The sequence below is a fragment of the Lucilia cuprina genome, chromosome 4 (genome assembly GCF_022045245.1).
Source record: "Lucilia cuprina isolate Lc7/37 chromosome 4, ASM2204524v1, whole genome shotgun sequence".
In the NCBI taxonomy this organism is placed as follows: domain Eukaryota; kingdom Metazoa; phylum Arthropoda; class Insecta; order Diptera; family Calliphoridae; genus Lucilia; species Lucilia cuprina.
Genome location: NC_060952.1, coordinates 91,604,461 through 91,614,107, shown reverse-complemented (window position 1 = coordinate 91,614,107; position 9,647 = coordinate 91,604,461). Strand labels below are relative to the sequence as shown.

The 9,647-nt window shown below is 31.1% G+C and overlaps 4 protein-coding genes across 4 annotated transcripts in view; 3 read left to right on the top strand and 1 right to left on the bottom strand.

Annotated features, from left to right (window-relative positions):
• The window catches only part of LOC111678033, a 58,192-nt gene extending 56,475 nt beyond the window's left edge, over positions 1 to 1,717 (top strand). Inside the window, exon 8 of the mRNA XM_046947977.1 lies at positions 321 to 1,717. Coding sequence (XP_046803933.1) covers positions 321 to 1,202 — 882 coding nt within the window. The 3' untranslated portion in view covers positions 1,203 to 1,717. The remainder of the gene's footprint in view (positions 1 to 320) is intronic.
• Positions 1,718 to 4,859: 3,142 nt separating this feature from the next.
• LOC111678037 (histone-lysine N-trimethyltransferase SMYD5) lies at positions 4,860 to 6,556 on the top strand. The gene is made up of 6 exons (XM_023439270.2): positions 4,860 to 5,021; positions 5,084 to 5,460; positions 5,534 to 5,771; positions 5,831 to 6,008; positions 6,076 to 6,290; positions 6,357 to 6,556. The coding sequence occupies exons 1-6, from the start codon at positions 4,986 to 4,988 to the stop codon at positions 6,492 to 6,494; spliced, it is 1,182 nt and encodes a 393-aa protein (XP_023295038.2). The 5' UTR covers positions 4,860 to 4,985; the 3' UTR covers positions 6,495 to 6,556.
• A 385-nt stretch (positions 6,557 to 6,941) lies between these two features.
• Positions 6,942 to 8,212, bottom strand: LOC111678034 (DDRGK domain-containing protein 1). Its single transcript, XM_023439266.2, has 2 exons — positions 8,012 to 8,212; positions 6,942 to 7,951 (listed from the first exon to the last, which is right to left on the bottom strand). The coding sequence occupies exons 1-2, from the start codon at positions 8,100 to 8,102 to the stop codon at positions 7,143 to 7,145; spliced, it is 900 nt and encodes a 299-aa protein (XP_023295034.2). The 5' UTR covers positions 8,103 to 8,212; the 3' UTR covers positions 6,942 to 7,142.
• Positions 8,213 to 8,527: 315 nt separating this feature from the next.
• Positions 8,528 to 9,647, top strand: LOC111678028 (transmembrane emp24 domain-containing protein eca). The gene is made up of 2 exons (XM_023439261.2): positions 8,528 to 8,795; positions 8,858 to 9,647. The coding sequence occupies exons 1-2, from the start codon at positions 8,663 to 8,665 to the stop codon at positions 9,373 to 9,375; spliced, it is 651 nt and encodes a 216-aa protein (XP_023295029.1). The 5' UTR covers positions 8,528 to 8,662; the 3' UTR covers positions 9,376 to 9,647.

The following is a 9,647-nucleotide window of genomic DNA, read 5'->3' as shown; positions in this document are numbered from 1 at the left end:
CTAGTCTATAGTCTAGTCTATAGTCTAGTCTATAGTCTAGTCTATAGTCTAGCCTATAGTCTAGTCTATAGTCTAGTCTATAGTCTAGTCTATATTCTAGTCTATAGTTTAGCCTATAGTCTAGTCTATAGTCTAGTCTATAGTCTAGTCTATAGTCTAGTATATAGTCCAGTCTATAGTCTAATCTAAATTCTAGTTTATATTCTAATCAATAGTCTTTTCTATAGTCTAGACTGCAGTCTAGTCTTTAGTCTAGTATTTAGTCTTATCTTTAGTCTTGTCTGTAATCTATTCTTTAGTCAAGTCTGTAGTTACTAAAGAACTTTAAACTGATCCATGCCATTTCTTTATTAACCCCATTTCATTTCTCTATTTCTCTCCAGAATCTGGCAGCCGAAAAAACCTACAACGATCTCGATGTTTCATTGCGCAAAGCCAACGAACATCGCAATGAATGGTTTGAGGGTGTACAATGTTGTAATCTAGATGAGACCCTCTATACCATACTCGAACGTATTGTACGAGCTGAAGTCCATCGTCTAGTGGTGGTCGATGAGAATCGTAAAGTTATTGGTATTATTTCTTTATCCGATATTTTACTATATCTAGTACTAAGGCCTAGTGGTGAAGGTGTTGGTGTTTCTGATATCTCGCTGAGAGCATCAGATCCTATTTTGCAAAGAAAATTTTCCGATGATGAAGATGCCACTTCATTGGATAATAAATCACCTTCAGTCGGTTCGGGTAGTCGTAGTCTTATTGAAGATATACCCGAAGAGGAAGTGTATGGTGGTGGAGATAAAGTTTCAAAAGAGGATGAAGCTGATAAGGTAGATATAGCAAATACGGATAAAGTTAATAATAATCAAGAGCAGGAACAAGGCTCAGAAATAGTTGTAGAGCAAGGTGTTAAAGTAACAAATGATAGCAGTGTCCTACAGGCCGAAATATCATTTGCCGATGAAGCCGAAGAGGATGCTAATAGTAATGAAGGAGCCGACAAGGAGCAGGAGAGTAGGCAGGCAGCCCAACAAGAGGAAGCAGAAGAAGATGATGAGGATGCTAAGGATGTGATAAGCGGTAATTGTGATAATTTAAAAAAATCAAACTCAGATGATGCAACGACAGAATTAACAACATCATCTGTTACCAGCGCTCTTAAGCAAACAACAGCTCGTGAAATGGCTCTTGTTAGTGAATAAACATTTTACTTTTCAAAAAAAAACACAAACAAATAAAACATAATTATTTAATTATATAATAATTAATATTTAATATTTAAACTACACAAGTGTGAATATATGAAAGGATTAATTAATATTATCTTAAACTTAACAAAAATTATACAGTTTTTTTCTTTAACTTTTTATTGAGTTTAATTTTTTTTTTTTTAAATTCTGTTTTCTTAAAAACAAAGAATTTATTATTAAAGAAAATTTAAAAGAAAATTCATTTCTAAAGCTAAAAGATTGCAAAGAATTGTTAAGAAAAGTTTTAAAACATTTGATAACAAATTTATTTAATTTTTATGCTTAAATAGCTACTAAATAGTTTTTTTATATATAAAATAACAAAAATTAAACAAAACATGTAAAATATAAAGGTCTATTTTTACAGTTTATTTAACAACAAAAACAAACACTTAATAATTATTGCTAAAAACATACAGTTTATTTAATTAAAAGGATTATTTTTGTTTAAGAATAAAAAAGGAATAGCACTTTTTTATCATTATGATTTAAAGCCAAATATGTTAAAATAGTTTTATAATTTGTTAAAATTTTTATTTTGCTGGAGAAAAAAAACGAAAAGAAAACAAATCACCAATTGCTTTTAATTAGTAGAGAAGATTTCTTAACATTTAAACAATTTAACAATTATAAAAAGTTTTTTTCTCTTGTTTTTTTTTATTTTAAATACCAAAAGAAAACCATTTTAATTATTAAATTTTCATATATTAAACATTGCATTGCAAAAACACAAAAGTGAGAAAAGAAAAATACAACAAACAAAATTTATTATTATTATTAATATTATTATATTTATATTTTTAAGTGATATTTAACTTAAAGCTAAAAAACAGTAGTTTCTAAAAATTAACAACAACAAACAAACTCCAAGATGAAAAAATTCAAAATAATATTAAACTATTTAAAAATAAACAAAAAAAAAAATAAAAAAACATTGTTGAAACTTAAAAAAAATAAATGGTGTTTTAATGAAAAATAAGGGAAAAAACTGATTTGTGAAATTATGTAAAAAAGTGTTAAAAGTTAACGATGCTTCTGTTATAACGTCAATCTGTCTTATCTGTGACAATAGACTAGACTATAGTCTGGACTATAGACTAGACTATTGACTAGACTGTTGACTAGACTATTGTCTAGTCTATAGTCTAGTCTATAGACTAGTCTATAGTTTAGTCAACAGTCTAGTCAACAGTCTAGTTTATAGTCCAGTCTATAGTCTAATCTACTGTCTAGTCTACTGTCTAGTCTACTGTCTAGTCTATAGTCTAGTCTATAGCCTAGTCTATAGTCTAGTCCATAGTATAGTCTATAGTCTAGTCCATAGTCTGTTCTTTAGTCTAGTCTATAGTCTAGTCTATAGTCTACTCTATAGTCTAGTCTATGTTCTAGTCTATAGTCTAGTATATAGTCTAGTCTATAGTCTAGCTTATATTCTAGTCTACAGTCTAGTCAATGTTCTAGTCTATAGGCTACAGTCTAGTCAACAGTCTAGTCTATAGTCTAGTCAACAGTCTAGTCTATAGTCTAGTCTATAGTCCAGTCTGTAGTCTAGTCTATTGTCTAGTCTACAGTCTAGTCTATAGTCTAGTCTATAGTCTTGTCTGTAGCCTAGTCTATAGTCTAGTCTACAGTCTAGTCTATAGTCTTATCTATAGCCTAGTCTATAGTCTTATCTATAGTCTAGTCTATAGTCTAGTCTACAGTCTAGTCTGTAGTTTAGTCTATAGTCCAGTCTATAGTCTTGTCTATAGTCTAGTCTATAGTAAAGTCTATAGTAAGATCTATAGTATAGTCTATAGTCTAGTCTATAGTCTGGTCTATAGTCTAGTCTATAGTCTAGTCCATAGTCTAGTCTCTAGTCTACTCTATAGTCTAGTCTGTAGTCTACTCTATAGTCTAGTCTGTAGTCTAGTCTATATTCTAGTCTATATTCTAGTCTATATTCTAGTCTATAGTCTAGTCTATAGTCTAGTCTATAGTCTAGTCTATAGTCTAGTCTATAGTCTAGTCTATAGTCTAGTCTATAGTCTAGTCTATAGTTTAGTCTATAGTCCAGTCTATAGTCTAGTCTATATTTTAGTCTATAGTCCAGTCTATAGTCTACTCTATAGTCTAGTCAATAGTCCAGTCTATAAACTGATTTGTGAAATTATGTAAGAAAAGTGGTAAAAGTTATCGAGGCTTTTGTTATAAAGTTAATCTACCTAATCTATGATGCCGATTGCAAGTCTATAGTCTAGTTTTCTATGTATTCTATAGTATATTCTATAATCTAATCTAACGACTCTAGTTCTTGAGTTATCAACTTGAATTTTCACATCTACATAGGGCATTAAATGAACTTTAAGATAATGTATGAATAAAGTTATAAATTTGCTAAGCTCCTGCATTTTAAGCATTTCGAAATTTTAAATCTTAATTTTCTTAAGTAGGCGTGGCAGTGGGCGTAAAATTACCTTTTATTATAAAGCTTACATTTCAAGCATTCATATAAACCCAATATTAAAGAAATATTCCTTATATTTTAAAAGTTATAAACAAAATTGTAAAGTAGTGTCTTAACCATAATGTTAACATTAAAACGCTTACGATCAATTTAAAAAAACTTCAATAATTTCTTAAGCTTTTAGGATATTAACTTGAAATTACACCCTTATATAGTAAATGAAATAAACTTTAAGATGATTAAAAAATAAACTTAAAAAATTCATAATATTTTGTGTTACAAGCGTTTTTGTACTTTAGGCAATATTTTCTATATGTAGGCGTGGCAGTGGGCGGCAAAAATGTGTATCATAAGAAAGCTTAGATTACCAGCTTTCATATGAGTTTAATTTTTTTTTAAATATTCTCAATATTTCAAAAGTTATTAACAAAATTGTAAAATTTGTTTTAAGCAATTTACTTGCTAGCAGATTCTGTTCACCTATTACTTGGTGAAAATTTTTATGGTTCAACTTTTTGTCAATTTTTTTTTTGGAGAATTTAAACACTTTTACATTTTATCCTATAATTTCGACATTTTTTATCCAAATCTTATGAAATTTTACATGGAGCTACATGACAATCAGTACTTTAAGATAGTCTTGCTATAAACTAGCTTAGGGTTAAACGCTTATGTTGTAAGCGTTTTTTAAGAAAAATCTTAAAAATTTGAGACGTAAAAATGTTTTTTGAAGATAAATTGTATATGTAGGATGTAGAACATATTCCATTCTATTCATTAAAGAAATTTTCGTTTAAATATTCCTAGGATTTTAAAAGTTATTCAGAAAATAGTAAAACAGTTTTGTGACCCTAAGAAATTTGAATATTCCATTTTTAAAAGTGCCTTTACTTATGCTTTACAAAATAATACAATAGTTATAGTGTTGCCATACTCATTCACGTTTACCAACTAAACACATGTCTCTAAATAAATTTGAAAAGTTGCAGCATGCTTTTACTTCAAGTTTTGCTCTGGTAGCACTTCAAACAACGAGATTCAAAAAACTCATTGCTGTATGACAAACCAAAATATGGACATCGAACATGTGTATCTTAAATGAGAAGACAATTCTGATTTTTAAAATATTTCCCAACAGCTTTGCACATTTAAAAACAGCTGAAAACTTGGCCAGCCAAAGCCACCGCCGTAATTTTTAGTATTGAACGCCTTTAGTACTTGTCGTCGCAGGGCTCTAATCTCTGCAGAAGAGGATTCTAAATTCTAAATAAACACATTGTTTATTAAAAATGTATTCTTTTGATATTAAGGAAATACCAGGAAAGGTTAGTAATTGAGGTAATCGAAATCTTGCAAAGATTTATTAAGTTTTTTCCTATATGTAAAGGGACGTGCCATGTTGGCTACAAAAGCCTACAACGTGGGAGATGTCATATTCGAAGAGGAACCTTTTGTATCCAGTCAGTTCTCTTGGAATGCTGCCTATGGTTATGCCGCCTGTGATCATTGTATGCGTCCCTTGGAAACGGTCACTGAAAATGTAAGACGTTTGGCTAACAAACCAGCTTTAGTGGTGCCTTTGCTGGAACATGATCCCACTAAACAATGGTTGGAACAATTCTGTTGCTGTCCTAAGTGTAAAGTACGCTACTGTTCGGAAGATTGTCGTATGGAGGCGTTGAAGAAATATCATCGTGTTGCCTGTATGGGTAGTTTTAGAACGGATGATTCACATCCCATCAATAGGTTAAATGAAATTTGGAAGTATGTTATTTTCATTCAAAATTATAACGATCATAAATTAGTTAACAATTCCATCATTTTTTGTTTCATATAGAAAAATGCATTATCCTCCTGAGACTGGCACCATAATGCTTTTGGTACGCCTAATGGCCATGTATCAGCAAAGTCCTAATAAGGCAGAATTTTTAGAAACTTTACAATCTTTCCAGTCGTTAATTGTAAATAAAGAACAGCAAATTTATCACAAAATGTTGGGTGAAAATTTTGAAATACAAATGGAACAGTTATATGCTGCTTTTTGTGAAGCCTTTCAGGGAGAAGAATTTGCAGTGGTAATTTAAAAATGTTTTATTTTTAATAACTAGGTTTTAATTTTAGTATTCTTTTAAAGTTTACTACTCCAGAAGCGTTTAAAACTCTTATGGGTTTAGTGGGTACCAATAGTCAAGGTGTGGCCACCAGTGTTTTAGCCGAATGGGTTAAAAAGGTATCAGATTTACCTATGCCCGAAGCGGATAAAGTAAAATTGGATGAATATATAGATGATCTATATAATAAAGTAGGAGAATGTAAGTTTTTTAGCTTTTAAATTTAGACAAAATAATATTGTTTCAAATAAAATGTTATTTCTTTTAGTCGCTGGCGAATTCTTAAATAATGAAGGTTCTGGATTATATTTACTCCAAAGTAAAATAAATCACAGTTGTGTTCCTAATGCTCAATCGACATTTCCATATTCCAATGATATTGTTGTCCTCAAAGCCACACAACCTATACAGCCGGGTGAAGAAATTTGTATTTCATATTTAGATGAATGTCAATTGGAAAGAAGTAGACATTCCCGTCAAAAGGTAAAGGATTTTCCCCTTAACATTATATACATTGTTTTTGTTAATAATTGTTTTTGTTGTTTTTAGATTCTTAAAGAGAATTATATCTTCGTGTGTCAATGCCCCAAATGTCAATTGGAAGCTAATGATCCTGATGAAACTAGTGAGGATGAATATGATGACGATGAAATGGATATGGATGATGACGATGATATGGACGATTAATGAAAATGTAATTCATTTAATGGACTAATTGTTTTTTTTTTGTAAATTTATAATCAAAGAGAATATATATTTTTAAAGAAAATATTAACAAAGTTATGTTTAGTTCATGGGCGTTGTTAAAGTTTTAAATTTCACTTCCTAGAAAGAAGAGCTTGACCCTGAAGCTTGAAACTGCTTATTTCGACAAAATAAACTACGATCAAGATTGAGTTTAGCGACTGAAATCTGGACCGTGTTGGCACACTTTTACCTAAAAGTTATGTATGTTTTCGATCCTATCACGTAAGTGATCTCTGATTATCGTTTATCAAGAATATACACTGCTACTTAATGCAATTTTTTCATAAAAAAAGTAAATTTTAAAAGTTTAGACAAAAGTCTTTACTCACCTCAATAAAAAATCTATTTTCCAAATATAATTTATTAAGAACAAAACAATGATAAATGTTCAAGTTATCCAATAGCTTCCAAGATCATTAATTTCTTAAAGTTAGTAAACCAATTTAATATTTTCGTATTTACACTATAAACAAAAGAAAAAAACCACTAGATTTAGTAACGAAAAATAAAAGTAAACAAATGAAATTGATACCTACGCTATAGCAAAACTACGCAAAACTAACAAGACTCTAATTCTCCTGCCACAACTTAATTCGTAGCTACTGGAGTTAAATTAATTAAATTATTACTACTTTCAGCCAATTCCGCTATAGAGACTCTGCCTCTTTGCCTAATGAATTTAGCCACCGATTTCAATTCTTCTTCGGATATGTATATAAATTTACCGCGATCATCTATGACTCCGGTTATGGTATTATTTGCCTGCAGTTCTTGTATACGTTCAATAGCCTGCTGGGTCTTTAGTTTAAATTCAGTGGCTAAATCCTCTAACACCACAACCTTGTTGTCTTGTATGTATTTTATAAAATCTGCTAGAAGATTTTCTTTTTCATCTTCATCTTCTTCGAAACCTTCTTCTTCAACACTAAAGGCAGCCTTCATTTTTAAGTATTCTTCATGTTCTTTGCGTTCTTGTTCTTCACGTGCCAAACGTTCAGCCTCGGCCTGTTTGCGTTCTTCTTCGGCTTCACGTTCTTCTTGTTTTTTACGTTCCTCATCAAGTTTGGCCTCCTTAGCCTTTTTCTCTTCGCGCATCTTTAGCTCTTGTTCACGCATTAAACGTTTCTGTTCTTTTTGTTCCATTTTTGCTCTCTTTTTGGCACCCATTTTTTCATCCAATACATGACCCTGGGGTATCTCACCTTGTTCATGGTCATTATCACTGTCTTCATCATTAAGGGCATTATCTAAGGCAGCAGCAGCGTTGCCAGCAGCTGGTGCAGCATTTTGCCTTAAACGGTTACGTTGATTACGTACAATTTGTGCACGTCTTGGTACTCCTTCCTGGGCTCGCTGGGGAACACCACGTTGTGCTTGCTGTGGTTTTTTATCCTCATCTAAATAAAAAAGTTATATTATTACAAATTTCCATGCAAATGCATTTTATAGAAACTTACCTTTTTCGGTTTTTTTCTTTTGCAAGAAAAACAAAGTCACTAATATGGCCAATAAGGCTGCGGCTATGCCTATCAATATAGTTAAATCCATTTAAAGTCTAAAGAAATTAAAACTTAAAGGTAAATTTGTTAATTTTTATAAATTTCACAAAAGTCTATGCAAACGTCAACAAATTTATTTTTGTAAAATATGCAACTTCTTTTTTCACTACGCAATGTACAGTGAATTGTTACCTTTTAAACAGGGTGTTTCAAATAACAGGGTTTTATTAAGTTAATGCAAAACGTGCGTACTATTTGAGCAAATACATAAAAATTGTGCACATTTTTGTAAATAATGTTAAGTTAATTCTAATTTTTATGTTTTAGTAACTTGAATCTTTCAAATAATAAATTATTTCTATACTTTGTTATACCAATGTTGGCAACACTTATCACTGACAAGTGAGAATTTACAACTAAGCCATTCACTACGAATTGATAACGTATATTTGTTCCAGCTTTTTCTTGTCAATTTGGCATTTTGTGTCTTCAAGTGTCGATTTTTTTCTCATGACGTGTCGAGTTAAATAAAGTTAAAAAAACAGAAATATTAAGCTAAATTTAATTATAAAATTATCAAAAAATTAAAATTTAAATATTTCTACAAATATGTCTAAACAATTACTAGCTTTAGTGGCACTATTGGCCTGTTGCAATACAGTATTTGGTTTATATTTTCATATTGCCGAAACAGAACGCAAATGTTTCATAGAGGAGGTACCCGATGAGACTACAGTCATTGGTGGGTAACAATTAACTAAAATGTTAAAAATCTAATTAACTGTGAATATTTTTATGTTACAGTGAACTATAAAGTGGAATTATATGATCCCCGTTCAAATGGTTTCATGCCCTCATCACCTGGCATTGGCATGCATGTAGAGGTACGCGATAGCGATGATAAAATCATTCTTTCCCGTGTCTACAGCTCAGAGGGTCGCATCTCCTTCACCTCTCATACACCAGGTGAACATGTCATCTGTATGTATTCGAATAGTACGGCCTGGTTTAGTGGTGCTCAATTGCGTGTCCATTTGGATATACAAGTTGGTGAACATGCCATTGATTATGCCAGTGTCGCACAAAAGGAAAAATTAACTGAATTGCAATTGCGTATACGCCAGTTGTTGGATCAAGTCGATCAGATTACAAAGGAGCAAAACTATCAACGTTATCGCGAAGAACGTTTCCGTCAAACTAGCGAAAGTACTAACTCACGTGTATTATGGTGGTCTGTCTCACAAACTGTTGTCTTGGTGTGTATGGGCTTCTGGCAAATGAGACATTTGAAGAGTTTCTTTGAGGCCAAGAAATTGGTGTAAAATTATTCTATGTCGAAAATTTCTAGGATTTTAGTTGATGATTTGGTGATTTCCACTTAATATACGAAACTGACAGTTTTTTTAATTTTACATACTTTTTTTAACATCATAGTCTTTTAGCCATTAATTTAAATTCGTTTTGTGAGAAAAATTTCCTTATTGGATTTTTTTTTTCATTTTATGGTCTACTCCATTATGTTTAAGCCACCACTCATTATACAGTTTCGATATATTTTGAAAATTAATAAATACATCTTGTTGTGGAAATCTAA

Coding starts and splice junctions, on each gene's coding strand:
- LOC111678037 (XM_023439270.2), top strand. CDS start 4,986: ATGTATTCTTTTGATATTAAGGAAATACCAGGAAAG. Junction 5,461..5,533: donor AGGTTAAATGAAATTTGGAA/GTATGTTATTTT, acceptor TGTTTCATATAG/AAAAATGCATTATCCTCCTG. Junction 6,291..6,356: donor GTAGACATTCCCGTCAAAAG/GTAAAGGATTTT, acceptor TGTTGTTTTTAG/ATTCTTAAAGAGAATTATAT.
- LOC111678034 (XM_023439266.2), bottom strand. CDS start 8,102: ATGGATTTAACTATATTGATAGGCATAGCCGCAGCCTTATTGGCCATA. Junction 7,952..8,011: donor AAAGAAAAAAACCGAAAAAG/GTAAGTTTCTAT, acceptor TTTTTTATTTAG/ATGAGGATAAAAAACCACAG.
- LOC111678028 (XM_023439261.2), top strand. CDS start 8,663: ATGTCTAAACAATTACTAGCTTTAGTGGCACTATTGGCCTGTTGCAAT. Junction 8,796..8,857: donor CGATGAGACTACAGTCATTG/GTGGGTAACAAT, acceptor TTTATGTTACAG/TGAACTATAAAGTGGAATTA.